Genomic DNA, 17,700 nt, shown 5'->3' on the forward strand with positions numbered 1-17,700 from the left:
TAGAGTATGCCAGGATGTCTATGTGGCGCTGGGGGGGGGGGGGGGGGCTTGAAGGGATGGGCGACTAAGAAGCATCATGCAGGTTTGTGTTGATAAAGCGACTAAAGGTTGCTGTGGTTTAAGGCCAGATGAGAACAGACGGATGCTGAGATCACGTCTGATGCACCTCGTGAAACATCAGCTCTCGCGGGATCCGAGTCTCTGGGCCGTAGAGCTTACCGGCGCGCCGCTCGAATGCAGCAACATTCTGCTTTACGACCTCATCGAAGAACATGGTGGCTAACTGGGAGTGCAGCAAAGAGCGGAACTCAAAAGATATCTGTCAAAGATACAAAAAAAAAAAAATCTCTTTAGGATATGACAGGGAGTAGACAAGTCATAAAATATGGCAAGTATACAGTAGTTTGAATAGGAATAGTTCAACAATATGGAAAATGTGTTTATTTGCTTTCTTGTTCAGCGATATCACTCGTATGAAGCTTCGACTAGCAGACTTCCTGGTGTCTCGCCACAGAGAGGAGACTCCAGAAAAGCCACAGCTCACGAAAAATAAAATAGTCCCACACATAACCACCCGAAAAACTAGAAGGAGCCGTTTGGACGTGTCTCGGCAGGCTAGCCTTTTCCCTCCGCTTACAGTCTTTATGCAAAGCTAAGCTAATTATCTGCTGGCTAAGGCTTCATATTCACCGTACGGACTTGAGAACCGTAGTGAGCTCCTCATCTAACTTTTGGCAATAGAGTGTTTTCACCACAGGAAGCAAGCTGCAGGCTACTTACAGAAAAGTCTACGGTGCAGGTGCGAGGGTAACCAGGAATACCAGGACTAAAGCGCCATATCGTCTCCAGGTGATTGAATAGCTTTCCATCCGTACACACTGCCTAAAAATCAACCCAGAGGAGACATTCTGTGATTAGAAATGAGAGATTTGGCATCACAAACATTACTCAAGACAGCTTTGCTTTCAGCCAGGTGCTGACATTTAAACTTACTCACATTGCAGCAATATCAAACACAACCATGCCATCCACAGATATCACGTTAAACATCAGATATAAAATCCTTCACAGGATTGACGAGACTCCGTGAAGGTACTGGCACTTACTTTGACTAGATGAGGCCGGACACAAGTGATCATAGACGTGTATCTCTCCACCATGGGAGGGAACCCGACTTCAAGCTGGGCTTTGGAGTGGCCCGCTCTTTTCATGATGGTCTGGGACTTCTTACACCACGGCACAAAGTTCTTGTAGTCGTCAACATTGGCTACCACATCATGCATTTCCTGCATAGAAAAGCTGTGACCAAAATAAAAAAAGCATTGCAAGGTTGAGGAATAAAAAAAACAAAAAACACATGGTTATTATGTGTTGTTATTAGTAGCACATAGTGGATAATTACCCAAGTATCCTACGCTCGGAGTACTCCTTCCTTTTGTTGGTGAAACTGATGAAGTTTCTGTTTTGAGGAACAGCTGTCATGGTGTCCCAGTCTTGAAGGCAAAGCACTTTGGGAGTTCTTGTCATCAAAATGCCGCATGACGACAAGTGCCTAAAAGGTAAGAGAAATATTTTTCTGTGAGCCACATTCTGGAAAGAATGCAACAGGTACAGTCCACAACATAAAAGGCCCACTACGTTCCCCTTTTTCTAGATACCAAAGTCAATGAGAACACATAATATGCTGAACCAGGAGGCAGTGGAAGGTCCCTGTGCTGCGACTGTGCTGGTGTTTTCTGAGGCCTTTTATGTGAATAGCAGAAAGCTCTGTAATCTGACACCCACTCAGGCTACCGCTTAGCAATGTGTTTTCCAGCAGGTAACCTGTTTATTCTATATATTCAAATAAGTTGTTGCGCTCTCTTCACGTGACTTACGGCTCTCATTCAACTTGGTCAAATGCGGATAAAGTATGTTGTACCCGAACTATTTTGTTTGTTTTTAGTATGAAACAAGTACGTATTACATTACATAATACTTACATAAACTACAATAACATTGTAATAGTCTATTTATTTAGGAAACACAATAAACCATCTTGTAATAGACATTTTCAAACTCGACAACATCAACAGTGTAGGTGTCTTTCTTTATAAACGGTGACATTAGCTACCAGGATATCAAAGTCCTTGCCTTAATGGAAAATAGTCACACTTCAATGATAACAGAAATACGTCAACCGTGGTAAAGTTAGCTTGTAACCTTCCCTCTCTTACACCCTTCGGTCCTAAAACAGACGGTGTCATTGACTCTGTTTTGTAGGACTCGCTGTGTCTCGCTTACCTAATGCTCTGTCGCAGGCATCCTCTTTGCACCCCCGTGAGACACGAGCGAGGGGAGCCCACGGAGACGATCTGGAGAAAGTCACTGAACGTCCGCACACCCATGGGCAACCTCCGGGCACTGGCCGTGGCAGCCATCAAATCAGCGAAGATAGATCCTGGGATTCAAAGATCGATTCCAAACACCCTGCTTCCGTGCGGGTAGTTGTAGCTAATTCTGACTGTCCCGAATAACTAGCTAGATCTACTGGCTAGTTGATTATAGTCACTTCAACAACGCTATCCTCCCGCTTTTAGAGCTGCCGGCGTAACTTATGTTAGTTTCGGTAACGTCAGTTAGCTGCCAACGTTAGCCACCGTTCGCTAACACTGTTTCATAACGAGCCCGGACGAGCTAAACGCGACCTAAAGCCGCGTTCCTCTTTTTTCCCCCCGGCAATACTCGCATTACTCCACGTTACGATCCACACGCTCGCAATACAATTAAATTATTTGGGCTTTAAATATCGTTTAAATACCGCCCAAACGCCAACGACCTTCTTGTGGCTAAAAACGCCGGTGGAACAAGCTGTTCCTTTCTTCTTCTCTAATTTGATTGGCGGATCGAAACCAACTTGAATAGGTGCATACCGCCACCTACTGTACCGGAGTGTGCAGTTTCAGAGTAAAAGTTCCATCACTGTTCTAAAAGATAATAACATTAATATGAATAATGGGCTGGTCTTCTGTTTAGCCAAACGACTTTAAACATATAAGCTCAAAACAATAATTTGATTTATTTAGTGACAGGTCTATTTTATAACAATAACAATGTAAAGGCTAAATCTTTGGTTAAATCTTTGCACTACTGTTTAGTTAGTTAATTTAATATTGTTATATTTCATTGTATGTATTGTGCATTTTTATACTCAATATATTTTATATTTTATATTTTTTACTCTGTTACTTTGATTGCTTACCTGTATCGTAATGCTGCTGTGGCGAACAAATTTGCCCTTGCAGGATTAATAAAGTATCTATCTATCTATCTATCTATCTAAATAATATTATTAATACAATTATTATAACAATATTGTTATAATAATAATAACAATATTGGTATAATAATATTAATTATCAAAATATTATAAAATGTATTTAAATTATCAAAATAATATACAATTAAATTATTTGTAATAATCAAAAATAATTGTCTCAATCTACAACATATGTTCAATAACAACTAGGTTAAATAACTTTGACGAAAACTTCTTCAGTCTTTGTCGTGGTGCCCCTCCGACCCCTAAACGTTTCACTTGACCTCGCAGAAGTTAACTTAGAGCCCTCCATGTTGTCACCTCCAGTGAACGGATTTTACCGTTTTCTCTCACACGATGGCACCATTTCACCCGAGCAGGCCGAACACGGACCGCCACGCCTGTAGGCGGACCCAGCACTGTCGTAGCCTGTATCGTCAAACCAGACATCGGGATACAGACAACAACAGTGACAGATCGAGACCGCATTTCTGTTTGCAAACCAGCTATGGGTGTAGTCTGAAACAAGTGGATACAGTAGCGCACCGCAATATACCTCGAAGTTTTAGCCTCATGAAGGAGCTCCGTCCTGGCTGAGTTTGGGAGATGGGAGTACATAACATTGCAGACCAGGTACGACGAAAAGAAAGCGCTCCGTGTTTGTGCTGTGGCGCAGTCTATTTGCTGGGAAAAGCCCTGTTCTTGTGCGCAAAGTACTGCGTCTTATCCGCGGAGCAAGTAGTTTCGTTTTCAGCTTATCGGCGGTGCATCTTTATTTGAGTGCATGTCGGAAACATAATCATATAATCACCTGTGATTTGCAATGATGTTCGGCATTACGTACGTTTCTGCTGCTCATGTCTCGGCCCTGCTCTGGGTCGGGGCCAGCTATGTAGCATAATTAGCTACAGAGGCTAGCTGACGTCACTAAGTACTTGGACAAGGGCCTGCAGGCCTCAGCCAGGGCTCCGTCTATTTCCTGGAAGCAAACAAGAATCTCATTCGGTGCCCAACCAATGCACCAAATACAACATGTAACATCACGATAGCACATTTTACCCATTACACTGAATAGTGCGCAGAGAAAATCGCAGCGAGATGGGACATTACATGTTAGCTAACGAATCGTCGTTAACGTTGTGATGTGCAACGGTAACTTAGCAGGTATTTCTGTGTTGCAGCCTCCTCTGGTCCAGGCCATCTTCAACCGTAATGCTGAAGAAGTTCAACTATTATTGCACAAAAAGGAGGATGTCAATGCACTGGTATGTATGACGTGCTTTCAGTTTCAATGCAAACGCGCTGTTATCATGAAGCACTTGGGTCCTGACGTCACATTCCCCTTAATTGATTTATTTTACCCATAGGACCAAGAGCGCCGCACTCCACTTCATGCTGCTGCCTGTGTGGGTGACGTCCATATATTGGACCTCCTCATTGAATCAGGTGAGTGTGTGTGCACCACTGCTACATGGCTATGTGTTAATTTTGAGTCTTCTGCGTTAATGAAAAGTGGTGCATTCTCAAATCTTTGTCACCACTCTAATAAACATTGCCCTCATTGTCAGTTTTTTGCTCTTTCTACTTCTTCTTAAAATGTGTTACTTTTTTTTGTCTGCCAGGTGCCACTGTAAATGCTAAAGACCATGTATGGTTGACCCCGTTGCACAGGGCGGCTGCTTCCAGGAATGAGGTAAGCAATAAACTCATATCCAGGAGTCCAGTTATCTCTGTCACGATGACTTCATCCTCTAATTCCGTTATGTATTCACCCGCCGTGATTGTAGAACTCTTTTAGATTTATGCACCAAATATATTGTGCTGACGGAAGGAAATGCAGCAAACTGCAGATATAATATATGCTTTAAGCTCTTGTGATGGTTTTCCTTTCTCCCCAGAGGGCAGTGGGTCTGCTGCTGAGGCGCGGAGCGGAGGCAAATGCACGAGACAAGTTCTGGCAGACACCGCTGCATGTGGCTACTGCCAACCGGGCCACTCGCTGCGCAGAGGCCCTGCTGACCCAGCTGAGCAACCTGAACATGGCAGATCGCACTGGCAGAACTGCCCTGCACCATGCAGCTCAGAGTGGGTTCCAGGAGGTGAGTCTCGAGTCATTGGCTTCCTATTTTGAGAACCTGTGAGTTGTTTTTTTTTTTTCCTTCAATTTTATTTTATTCGTCTCACAGATGGTGAAGCTGCTGCTGAACAAAGGGGCCAACCTGAGTGCCATCGATAAGAAGGAAAGACAGCCTATCCATTGTGCTGCTTACTTGGGTAAGCAAGTTTCGATCGCTTGCCAATTCTGCACACAGCACACATTTTCAATGTCACACAGCAGTAAAAAGCTCCTATTGTTCATGACAAGTTTCACTCAAATGATGAGCAATAACATTGCCAAGTCCTTACGTCATTATCTATCTACAATTGCTGATTGTTGTCTCATACTTGGACCTCTCTGTTTGTGGCCATTATTGCTATGAATCCTTCAAAGATTTGTGTTTTTTGTGTTTCCCGTAGGGCATTCAGAGATTGTGAAGTTGCTGGTGTCCCGCAGTGCAGACAAGAACTGCAAGGATAAGCAGGGCTACACACCTCTCCATGCTGCAGCTGCAAGTGGTCACCTCGAAATTGTAAAGTACCTACTGAGGATGGGGACAGAGGTGAGCGATTTTCACATCATATAATATAGATATAAATACATTAATTTAGCTGCCATGTTGTCTGATCATTAAAAGTCACAACGTTTAACCAATAATCTCTCATTATCTGCGGAAATGTGTCACTTATGTTAAGATTTCTCGGACTCCTGCCTTTCAGGCTCTTGGCTCAGTCTGATCCGGTGTTTGTGTTTTGCTGTCAGATTGATGAGCCCAATAGCTTTGGAAACACTGCGCTCCACGTGGCTTGCTACACGGGACAGGAGGCTGTGGCTACCGAGCTGGTGAACAACGGAGCTAATGTTAACCAGCCCAACAAGTGCGGCTACACCCCTCTGCACCTGGCCGCTGTCTCCACCAACGGTGCCCTCTGTCTGGAGTTGCTGGTCAACAATGGGGCAGATGTCAACCAGCAGGTGTGAAATGGGTTCAATTTACTTTACCTACTGTTCCCTATATGTTGTGGTGATAATGCTGTGTCAAGATGTGGCAGTGCACTACATTTTGTTTGGTTTTGGCCATTGTCAAAGATTTTTACACTCCTTTTCAAATTGGAGATGTAAAGAAAAGCGTGTTTGGTTTGATGCTGTGGTCCAAATTCATTATGTGAACATAAAGGAATGGATATGGAGATAATACACAGTTTATTCCTACCCATATAAACTCTTTTTCTGTAAATGTGCAGGGGTGGAACATTTATCACACACATGTATTAAGCCGCTAGAAACGAGAACATTTCCATAGTATGTGTGAAAAAGGACTGCATGAGAAAGAAAATGTCCTGATATAAATCATGTTATTCATCTTTTCATAGCTTACAAGACTGTATATATTACACCGTGTGAAAGTGAGACCTGTCACGTTATAATTTATTATATTTATATGAATTTATGGCAGACGGTGTGGAAACTCCTCGTTAGCTACTGCTCCCTGCAGAAACATGGTTAGAACTTGTCAAAACATGCATGCTAAGTTATACTAAACTGTGAGCTGTTATTATCTCTGAACTACACTCAAGATGAAATAATGTGATTTTATATTTGTTTTTTGTTTTTTCAGAGCAAAGAAGGGAAGAGCCCCCTGCACATGGCAGCCATTCATGGACGCTTCACACGCTCTCAGATCCTCATCCAGAACGGTAACGATGAACACGCTGTCTAACTGATCTGTGAGAAGAAGTTTGTCCCAATGAGCCTTGTATTCACTCCCTCTTCCCTTCTTTACATCAGGTGGGGAAATTGATTGTGTGGATAAGTTTGGCAATACTCCTCTCCACGTTGCTGCTAAGTACGGCCATGAACTGCTGATCAGCACGCTCATGACCAACGGAGCGGACACGGCCAGGTATCAGAAACGCCTTAAGTTGTACTACAGACGGGTATAATGAGGTTGTTAAAACAGAGTAAAGTATAAAGTACGGCCCGTAATCCGAAGAAGCATCAATGTATACATGCTGGGGTTGCATTTAAAGGATGCACCGATATCAGATATCGGTCCAATACTGACATGTTTATTTACCATGTACTGTACGTTATGTGCTGGAATTTTAATACATTTTGACCAATTTGTTGCTGCATTAAATTGTAATTCCTGTTCATTTTATAGATTTTATTTAGCAAGTTACAGATGTACATTTTATTATTTTAATAACAAAATAACAATTTAGTAAATAAAGTAATGTTTAAGTCACGTGAAAGAATGATGTAGAGCTCGATAATTAAACACCGGTAATGGATCAGTGCTTCATATCGGCCGATACCTAAAGCCCAGATATCGGTGTCAAGACTGAAAAAGTCGTACCGGTGCATCCCTAGTTCCATTTTAATATTTGACTGTTTCATTTTTAATATTCTGTTTGTATGTTTTTGTCATTTCCAGGCGTGGAATAAATGGAATGTTTCCCTTGCACTTAGCGGTGCTGTACGGGTTTTCAGACTGTTGTCGCAAGTTACTCTCCTCAGGTTTGTCTTTGTTCCATGAAAATGTGCACTCCGATTAAGAAAAGCTGTTTTTGTACGCTTTGGCGTTTGCCGTTACCGCCATCGTGTTCCTTCATTACCCTACAGGTCAGCTGTACAGTATAGTTTCATCCATGAGTAAGGAGCACGTACTTTCGGCTGGGTTTGACATAAACACCCCTGACAACTTTGGGAGGACCTGTCTACACGCTGCTGCCTCTGGAGGGTAAGATGCAGAATCTGCTTTGTCACATTTTAAATGACCAAAAATGTTCTGGTCACACATGTCTGAAACATCTGCAACTTAATTTCCTTTCCATGATCATCTTAATTTACAGAAATGTTGAATGTCTGAACTTGCTCTTAAGTAGCGGTACCGACTTGAATAAGAGGGACATAATGGGAAGGTGAGTTTCTCCTCCTCAGATGTTTTCATGCTGCCGTGACAGTAATTCAAGTGCCAGCTGATACATGTAACTAGTCTGAGTGACGATTCTCTCCCCTCTCATCCTCCCTGTAGGACTCCGTTGCACTATGCGGCTGCTAATGGGAGGTACCAGTGCACTGTGACCCTGGTGAGCGCTGGCGCTGAGGTCAACGAGCCTGACCAGACAGGCTGTACTCCCCTGCACTACTCTGCCGCCTCCCAAGCCTTCAGCAGGTTGGACAACGTTTCCCTCTCCTTCTGCGTCAAACTGTAAATAAATAAAAAAATTCTTGACTTTGTCATCTTTTTTTCCTCGTTACTCATACGGATGCAGTTCAAGCAGTTTGCTGAATGTTTGGTTTCATCGTCAAATTGCATTCACTTGTGAGCAGCATCAAGCTTTATTAGACATCAGTGTAACCATCTAAACAACACACAGAGGAATGTGTGGTTTTGCAATGATGTGCATGTTATACCGATATCAAGAGAGTATATTGAATCGGAGCATATCTTGTTATTTTCAGAGTTGATCGTCATTTTTCTGGGAACCATCAGAATGATGAGGATGAGGCAAAGGAGTCGTACTTGTGAGTGTTTTTTCCCCCTTGGCTTTCCTCTCCATCAAATCATGACGAATGTGATAAAGGCTTAAGATTTAATAAACTGACATCAAGTTTGTTTGTGGAAAAGATTTGTGCCTAAAGGCCGCTGTAGGAAATGATTCTCAAGGCTCGACAATATGGGTTATTAGTGATGTTAGTGCTGAGACCGGCTCTGCTCTTTATCCCCTCTCTACGTGTTTCCTCGTCTTCTAATAACAGCTGCTTGGAGCATCTTTTGGACAACGGTGCTGATCCATCGATGGTCAACTCAAAGGGTTACAGCGCTGTTCACTATGCAGCTTATCATGGCAACAAACAGAACCTGGAGCTGGTGAGTTTTTCTGTTTTTAACCTGAAACTTAAGCTTTAATACTCAACTGTCACACATTACATGCACTCGTACTCCTGTTCCACTCAAGCAAATGGCACAGATCTGGTCCATAAGACTTAGGTCAACACAATATTTTGTTCTGTTGAGTGAAATACGACTGCAGTATATATTTGCAGTCGTGTTGTTTAGCCAAAACTATTAATTAATGGGATCATTTTTGCAGGCTTTGCATGATGAAAACACGTTCAGGTGTAACTTTTGATTGGTATTGATATGTGTAGCATGTTTATCTATTTCCTCAGTAAATTAAATGAAATCCACTCTTGTGGTTTATTTCTCAGCTCCTGGAGATGTCCTTTAATGCACTAGGAGACATAGAGAGCAGTATTCCAGTCAGTCCTCTGCATCTTGCTGTGAGTGTTTCTCATTTAACCAACTCTGGTCGAAGCTGGTTTTAATCGACCGCTTAATGCTGACCACATGCAAAGTTGTGACCGCCCGTCTCTGCTCCCTCAGGCTGATAAGGGCCACTGGCAGGCGCTGCGTGTGCTGACGGAGACCGCGGCCTATGTGGACATGCAGGATGCCGCAGGGCGTTCTGTGCTCTACTTGGCTGCCCAGAAAGGCTACGCCCGCTGTGTGGAGGTGCTGTTAGCTCAGGGGGCCTCCTGTCTCCTCAATGACAACCGCCTCATGTGGACTCCAATTCATGTTGCAGGTATACGGCTCTCCGCTGGAAGATCTCATGACAATGTTTCTGATTGTTACTACCCTGAATAGTCTACATTTTAACTTACAGAGAGTAGGTTGTTTTTAATTCTCTCCTGTGCTTTATTTTATTCCAGCTTCCAACGGTCACTCGGATTGCCTGCGCATGATGATTGACTATGGGGAGGAGGGAGATCTCACCAATGTCGCAGACAAATTCGGCCAGTGAGTTGTCGTCTTTGAAAAGCACCGCTTCAGTTTTGCACATTCAGCTTTCAAAAACAGTTTAATGCCTAAAGCATAGCTGAGCAATCGGCACTCGGTAAAACATGTCTTCATTGTTCCTTCTGTCCCCTTCAGGACCCCTTTGATGCTAGCTGTTCTGGGAGGTCACACTGACTGTGTCCACTTCCTGTTGGAGAAGGGTGCCTTGCCAGATGCCAAGGACAAGAGGAGCAGCACATCTTTGCACAGAGGGGTAGGTCAAAAACATAACGGCAGAGCATCGGCTGCACCACAAAAACTCATACAAGACTTTGACTGACTTTTAATTGGTAGTGAGAATTAAAGTGAAACGCTTTACATTGTCAATGTTGACTTCTGTTTTTTAATACTTGCACTTTCACCACATAAAATAGTAGTTTAGATCATATAGCTAAATGGGCACCTGCCTGATGAAATAGTTAAGCTGCATCCAGCAGTGTTTCCACATTTCCCTGGTGACAAAAGAGTGAAATATCAACATAAAGGAATGATGGTTAAAGCTCCTTTTTTAAAGTCTTACTAGCACCATCTGTCAAGGAGTCATAAGGATAAAAGCAACAAAGCCCAAGGGGGGTTAGGCTTAGGTGGCCAGTTTCCTGGACAGGTATTTATCATAGTCATGGATTTAAAAACCTTTTTTTAAATGAGATATCTATAACATTCAAATCCAGACCTCAGAATAAGAGATCCCTGTCCAGTAAAGTAGCTTAAATCTAATTCATGCTGTTGTGATCAATAAGTAGAATACCTAAGAGCGAAATGTGAGCAGGAAATGATGTCTATCTATAACGTAAAGATGTTATAATTGTAATTTTTCTCAGTCCAAGTTGTTTGTATCAATGGAGATTGTCCGGTCTTTGTTCAGGCGGTGTTGGGCCATGATGACTGTGTGACAGCCCTGCTGGAGCACAAAGCATCTGCACTGTGTCGGGACGTTCAGGGTAGGACACCGCTGCACTACGCTGCATCCAGAGGCCATACGGAGATCCTGGCCAGTCTGGTGCAGGCCGCCATGGCCACAGACCAACAAGATAAACTGCTGGACAACAAACAATACACCCCATTGCACTGGGCTGCTTACAAAGGTTTGCTTCGTTTGATCGACTGGAAAAGGCTAATCCCTAAATGTTGCAATAAATCAGTGTCACATCTGTTGTCCATAATGCTGAGTGTGTTTGTTCTTAGGGCATGAAGACTGTTTGGAGGTTTTACTTGAATTTAAAACATTTGTCCATGACGAGGGAAACCCTTTCACCCCCCTGCACTGTGCTCTGTGAGTATTCAGTTGGCATGTGCTTTTGCCGCATGTCCTACTTTGTCAAAACTAATTCCTCAAAAGAAGCAACACAATGAGTAGGTTTAGATGGAATCATTTGATTAACCCTCGGGTCTTGCTTGTAGGATGAATGGCCACAGCGGTGCTGCAGAGAGGCTGCTGGAGTCTGCTGGGGTCCACATGATTAACACCAGAGATGCAAAAGGAAGGTGAGAATGCAGAAAAAAAACTTATTTTTATATCTTTCTTTATTATAAAACAGGTCTAAGTACTATATAAATACTGTGAGAGGATTAACGCCCAATCCATGGAGAATTGCACACAGCCTGTATTCAGAAACTGAGCCTTAAAAATGAGTCGTCAGGATTTCTGTATGGTAAAATAACTACACAATGAGTAGACCATTTCACAGTTTTAAATGTAGACATTGTAAATGCCAATACCAAGACCTCCTCCTTCTTCTGTCTTATCGAGTAATTGGTCGTGAAGGCCTAGTGTGTTGTACTGCCACAGCCCCTGAAGCCGTAACACTGATCAGACAGTAATTGTTTGGACTGTCTCTGTCTGCGCCTGTAGGACCCCACTGCATGCTGCTGCATTTGCTGAGGATGTCGCGGGACTTCAGCTGGTACTCCGCCATGGGACAGAGATCAACGCAGTGGACAACAGTGGATGCTCTGCTCTGATGGTAGCTGCTGACAAGGGACACAGTGGCACTGTGGGTAAGTCTTTGACCTGTTGTTCTTGTGGGGTTCTTAAATAACTAGTTGTTACCTTAAGAATAGCTGATTGTCACACTCGGGACATCTGTAGAAGCAGGAAATAAATGTCTGTGTGTCTTGATGTCCTCCAGCCATCCTTCTTCACCGGGCCAAGGCTGACCTGACGCTGCTGGATGAGAACAACAACACTGCCCTGCACCTGGCCTGCAGCAAGGTACACAAAGCTCCACTGTGTTGTGTTAAGTATTAACACCAAGTAGTATGTAGACATATGGCCATGCAGTTCTTTTTTTTTTACTTTTCTTTTCGTTTCGTCCCACAGGCCCATGAGATGTGTGCCCTGCTGATTCTGGGGGAAATCCACAGTCCCACACTTATAAATGCCACCAACAGCGCTCTGCAAATGTGAGAACGCTAGCAATACTTTTAAGCTATCAACAAAAAAGGGGACAAAGATCATGGAGTTTATTGGGATTTTCTGTAAATATTTGTGAGCCTACATTTCTACAAAAGCCCCATTAAGCCAATAGCCTTGAAAAACTGTGTAGGCCATGTTTGTCATTTGTTTTAATCTGGCCACTACTCTGAGGCTGGAACCTTTAACTTTTATCTACTCTCAATGAGTACGCACATTGGGAGAATGAGGTACCGGGTCGAGTATTAGTCTGTTATTGGGGTCACATGGCTCCCAACCGCGATCTCTTTCTATTTATCAATGTAAAAACTTCTAATGTTAGAATTGCAGACTGAATAGTAGATGTGCCAGCTGTGTCTCACACTCTTTTCCACTCTCTGTTCCAGGCCCCTCCATCTTGCAGCACGTAATGGCCTGGCTACGGTGGTGCAGGCACTGCTGAGTAGAGGAGCCACTGTGCTGGCTGTGGATGAGGAAGGTGAGGCCTCTCGACGCTTGGTTAGCCATTAGAGCTCATCCAGTGTGATTTAGATGTAGTGTTACATTAAAGTGAGTTGGAGTCTTACTCTGTTTTATAATGATTTGGCTTGTAAACTATAAATCATAAGAGCTTTTCTGACCACAGCACACCATAGTGTCAGATTGCCCTCTTGGGGTCCAGATATCTGTAGCTGAAGTTGGTGTGGGCGAAGGGGTCAAACAAAAGCCTTGATGCAAATTCTTTGCATCGATGATTTTTAGTAATCGATTTACTCGATGAATCGGTTCAGGTTTAATGTGAATGTGTTATCTGTCAATCAGGCCATACCCCGGCCCTGGCCTGTGCTCCCAACAAGGACGTGGCTGACTGCCTGGCTCTGATCCTCTCTACCATGAAGCCTTTCCCCCAGCGGGACCCTTCCTCCTGCTCCTGCCCTTCTCCCACCGTCTCCCCCTCCACGGGTCTCAACTTGCTGAAGCACTGCGGCATCACCGCCGCCTGCGCCCCCTTGCCCAGCAACGGCCTCCACAACGGCTACGTCAAAGACCGTCACGGTGCACCGGTTGGCCTGGACGGGTGTCTGTCTGAGTGAGGTCACGTGGCCCCCCTCAGTCAGCTGCTATCACCATCATCACCACCAGGGAGGGGGGGCGGGGGGGGGGGACTCCCTTTAACATGGCCCAGAGGACCAGGAGAGCACCCACCCACATGTCTGTTCTCTGTGTATGTTTGTGTGTCTGTGTGTGCGTGAGTGTTTGTTCTTCTCTTGAGGTGCAGTCAAACCTAATATGCAATTAGATCCCATTCCTCCATCTCCTGGTAGTGCTTAACATGTAGAGGCGGATTGCTCTGCAAGGTCACTCAGATGAAGTGTGGCATCCCAAACAAACACTAGCAATCTGGCCATCTCTAAACCATTCAACCCTTTAAAACCATGTCGACATAATGATATAACCGACGTCTAAGAGCATGGAAGTCTCTGCATCCTCACCCGTCTTTCTCTTCATATCACTCAATATAAAAGTCATATCATGTTTGAATCAGTTGTGGGTGACCTTGTAGAGGAACATACAGCCTTCCCAAAAGAATGATCAAAGAGTTTCTTTGTTTGTTTTTCTTTTAAATTATATTTTCTTTCTTTTTCGTTTTTAATTGTCCGTTAGTTAGCCTAGAATTTTTATGAAGGAACCACACAAGGGAAAAATAGAACTTTTGCTTAAGAGTGCAATGCTTGTGTACGACAGTACAATCCGAAAATTTTGGAAAAGGGTCACAAAGATGTTAATTCCAGAGTGTACTTTAAATGTACGGCCTCGAATTGTTTGGCATTTTAAGATAATTTGGTAATGCTGCTGAATACATCGGCATGTCTCCTTCCAAAGGAGAGCGATGTTCGGGTCGGCGTTCGTAACATTGATTTGTTCTTAATGCTGACTTCATGTTTTAAAGATGCTAAATAAGTGTTTGTTTAAGCTAGAATGTTTCTAAGCATATAACTTATGACCAAAGTTGATCAACACTATTATGGCTATAAATTATTTATTTGAGATGAACTGTACTGTATAGAGAAAAGACAATAGATCTCGATATACCTCGTCAACTCGTTTAGCAGCTGCTTCATCTTCACCTGGGGGTCCGTTGGCCTGACGTTCTCTCTCCGTAGGGTAGTGACTGACTGAGGCCTTGTTTATTTCTAGATGAAGGCTTTCCTAGTAATATCTGCCAACAACACCTCATCAAAGCATCATATATCTGAGCACATAAATGAACAAGCCATTTCAATTTATTTCCCATCTATTTAACAGTGTTTGTTTTCTTGGAAAAGATTTTCCAAATTTGAAAGGCCTAATTATCGAAAGGGAGCAATCAGTTTTGGTTTTTAGGCACTCGTGACGTTTTTTTGTTGTTGTTTGTGTTCTCTGAAGTTGATCCGGCCATCAGCTTTGTGGTTTTTAACAAACTCGCACTCAAAGAGTATTTCTTGAGTCTTAAACATCTAATAGCTTATCTCTCAACTTCTCGGTGGTCGTCTCTGATCGATTAGAACAGTTAAAGAGTAATGTCTGCTATTTTTATTGGGCAGTTTTCAAGCAATATTTTCTTTTGGCCTTTTTTTTTTTGTTTGTTTTTTGTTTTGTTTAACGTTTTTGAATAGACAATCACTGTCACAAGGGCTTTTGTTTCCCTGGAATGTGTTTCGTTTTTTTATTATTTCATGAAAAAATTACCTAAAGACTAAACGAATGGCTGTGTGTGTGCCGGGCATTTTACTGTCAGTGTCAACACAAATGCACTGGATTGCCTTTATGGCATCTCATGAAATGCCTTTTGACCCATGCCTTCTGTAACACATCATTTCAGTTGGATTGCATAATGGCAGAATAAGATGAGCCCTGAGACAGATTATCTTTCCACCCATTTGAGAGCAACAGCATTGAACAACAGTTGCACCCATCGTATCTTGTGTAGGGGGGGGGGGCATATCTTTATATGTCCCGGCATTATCAATGACCAGGAAGTTGATATCCCTTGTAGAGGCAGATAGGGCTAAGAGGAAAATGAGAGGGATCTTTGCTTCGGCCAATACCTGTTTAGATTTCAGGAATAGCAGAAATCCAAATATGTGCTTTTTTGGTGTTCATATTGTTGTCTCGTCATCCCATTTCTGGTACTAAAGATGATTGTATCGGACCACTAGATCTGTTTGTGACTTTTAGATGTTATATCTATGCTATTTTTATTTTATTTTATGTTGTGTTTTTTTTTTTTTTTTTTTAGACCATTTGCTGGTGGTTAAATTACACTGAGTCGGATTGTTATCCTCGGTGTGATAACTTCATATCCGTTGGTAATGAAGTGGCACAATTGCACACATTAGTTGACTGGATGAGCGATGAGGACCTAGACTGGCAGATGTCGTTAAATACCCCTGCGAAAAATCTTGAATTTTACATAATTAACTGAAACTGACGAAGTCCATTTCAGAGCGGTGATTTCTCAGTCGGTGTCATAGTTTCATAAGTTTGTGTTTCAATAGACCTCCATAACTGACTGAAATGAAATGGAGCTACTGTAATTGATGATCCCCAGCCTTTTGTTCTCTTGATCAATTTATAATTTACATGAGAAAAGTTCTATTATTATTGTTATTAACATTAGGGAAAGGTACAAAATGTTTTGTAATCTCAGGATCTGTGCTGAAATAGCAGCTGGCAGAATATATTAATCCAATCAGATCTCAGCAGGATGATTATGTCTACATTTTTTATTTTCTGGATGGGATGTTCCATAGTTTAATTCCTTTTTAACCTTAATCCCACAGCACTTAATTAGATAGTCAAGCACGCACTTTAGTACGTTCAGGTTCAAAGTGTGCAAAATGGAGCAGATGTAATGTATGTACTTATGTTTACATGCAAGTGTGTTGCTGCTGAATACAGGCAGGTAGGGTGACGAGAGACAAGCAAAGGCTGCAATGAAATAGTACTCTAATAATGCATTATTTAAAGTGTCTCTAAGTACTTTCCGCACAGTGTCCACAGCCCACTGACTTTTTTTTTTTGTGTGTGTTATCTATTGCTGGGCAACCAGCCCAAAAAAAGTGACAAGGTTACATTACCCAGCCTACTGTTAATAATACAGCCTCTGGCCTCAGTCACTTAAAGTCAGTGCAGTGATTCACCAGACACCTCAGGCAGGCTCCTCAAACACTGCATACTCGCTCTGCCGTCGGTATGTGCTGTCAGACCGCTGATTATTCTTCTCTTGTGATGTCCTCATCTGACCAGTAAATGGAGCCATTGCCCCTACAACTATATACAAGTTGTAACTGAATCCTTTTGTTGTATCACAGTATTCTTATACATGCCGTTTTTTTTTTTTTTTTGTGTGCACCAGTGATAATTGAGTGATTGTGCATGGAGCTACATCACAATTTTGACATAGTAACAATTTAAGCGAGTGGAGCATATACAATATATCTGGTGTCTGAAACAGAAAAGCAATGAAAGGTCCAATTGTAGCAATAGAGTGTGTGAGTGTGTGTCTGTGTGTGTGTGTGTAATCGTGTGCAGCACAAACATTGCACTGCCATCCATTTAGGCCAATTCAGTAAATCATAGCATAAATGCCAGTGGAAGATTTAAATGCGGGTTAGATGTTATAATCTTTGGTCACAAATACGGCCTAATTGCCAAAATGTGTCGAGGCAAAAGCCTCTTCGTAAAGCAGCAATGGATTCATGCATTCGTTCAAGCAGTTTACAGTCTGACCATCAAATCTGAGCCATGAATTTTTCTAACTGAAATGAATGTAGGGTCAGTTTAGAGCAGGACAATTTGCTTTCTCCCGACTTTAAACTGTCGCTCTTCATTTGTCTTGTGTAGATATGATTATACAGGTAGCATGTAATTCTCTACATATACAGTATGTATAGTAGTCTTCCTGCATTGAGGGTCTGGATAGGGGTTATTTTTTTGTGGCATGGTTGGAAAATAGGCCTGCTGTTGTGTAATATCACTCTTCTTTCTCTATATGTATGTATGTATGTATGTATGTATGT

General features: G+C 42.6%; 2 protein-coding genes across 3 annotated transcripts; one reads left to right on the plus strand and one right to left on the minus strand.

Annotated features, from left to right (window-relative positions):
- Positions 1 to 22: 22 nt before the first annotated feature.
- coq10a (coenzyme Q10A) lies at positions 23 to 2,880 on the minus strand. Its single transcript, XM_031845348.1, has 5 exons — positions 2,284 to 2,880; positions 1,403 to 1,552; positions 1,107 to 1,299; positions 781 to 882; positions 23 to 319 (listed from the first exon to the last, which is right to left on the minus strand). The coding sequence occupies exons 1-5, from the start codon at positions 2,418 to 2,420 to the stop codon at positions 152 to 154; spliced, it is 750 nt and encodes a 249-aa protein (XP_031701208.1). The 5' UTR covers positions 2,421 to 2,880; the 3' UTR covers positions 23 to 151.
- Positions 2,881 to 3,739: 859 nt separating this feature from the next.
- On the plus strand, positions 3,740 to 16,712 carry ankrd52a (ankyrin repeat domain 52a). 2 transcript variants are annotated; one of them, XM_031845396.1, is made up of 28 exons: positions 3,740 to 3,931; positions 4,480 to 4,563; positions 4,666 to 4,744; positions 4,921 to 4,991; positions 5,197 to 5,397; positions 5,485 to 5,572; positions 5,816 to 5,958; positions 6,159 to 6,371; positions 7,015 to 7,093; positions 7,185 to 7,299; positions 7,834 to 7,916; positions 8,022 to 8,139; positions 8,252 to 8,320; positions 8,434 to 8,610; positions 8,865 to 8,927; positions 9,162 to 9,273; positions 9,615 to 9,686; positions 9,790 to 9,991; positions 10,119 to 10,206; positions 10,342 to 10,459; positions 11,111 to 11,330; positions 11,431 to 11,518; positions 11,647 to 11,730; positions 12,098 to 12,243; positions 12,375 to 12,457; positions 12,566 to 12,648; positions 13,045 to 13,136; positions 13,460 to 16,712. In XM_031845396.1, exons 1-28 carry the CDS (start codon positions 3,905 to 3,907, stop codon positions 13,729 to 13,731), a joined length of 3,270 nt encoding a protein of 1,089 aa, XP_031701256.1. In that variant the 5' UTR covers positions 3,740 to 3,904; the 3' UTR covers positions 13,732 to 16,712. The 2 variants fall into 2 exon arrangements, with proteins under 2 accessions (XP_031701256.1, XP_031701257.1); XM_031845397.1 differs by having other exon boundaries at positions 8,434 to 8,574.
- Positions 16,713 to 17,700: the final 988 nt, after the last annotated feature.

The sequence above is a fragment of the Anarrhichthys ocellatus genome, unplaced genomic scaffold, assembly GCF_004355925.1.
Source record: "Anarrhichthys ocellatus isolate YVR2014 unplaced genomic scaffold, GSC_Weel_1.0 scaffold5, whole genome shotgun sequence".
Classification (NCBI taxonomy): Eukaryota; Metazoa; Chordata; class Actinopteri; order Perciformes; family Anarhichadidae; genus Anarrhichthys; species Anarrhichthys ocellatus.

What these genes read in the sequence shown, in the direction of transcription:
- coq10a (XM_031845348.1), bottom strand. Translation starts at nt 2,420, where the DNA reads ATGGCTGCCACGGCCAGTGCCCGGAGGTTGCCCATGGGTGTGCGGACG. An exon ending in TCCGAGCGTAGGATACTTGG is followed by an intron (nt 1,300 to 1,402) that starts GTAATTATCCAC and finishes TTTTGGTCACAG; the next exon opens with CTTTTCTATGCAGGAAATGC. An exon ending in TCCGGCCTCATCTAGTCAAA is followed by an intron (nt 883 to 1,106) that starts GTAAGTGCCAGT and finishes GTTGATTTTTAG; the next exon opens with GCAGTGTGTACGGATGGAAA.
- ankrd52a (XM_031845396.1), top strand. Translation starts at nt 3,905, where the DNA reads ATGGGAGTACATAACATTGCAGACCAG. An exon ending in GAGGCAAAGGAGTCGTACTT is followed by an intron (nt 8,928 to 9,161) that starts GTGAGTGTTTTT and finishes TTCTAATAACAG; the next exon opens with CTGCTTGGAGCATCTTTTGG. An exon ending in ACCAGAGATGCAAAAGGAAG is followed by an intron (nt 11,731 to 12,097) that starts GTGAGAATGCAG and finishes CTGCGCCTGTAG; the next exon opens with GACCCCACTGCATGCTGCTG.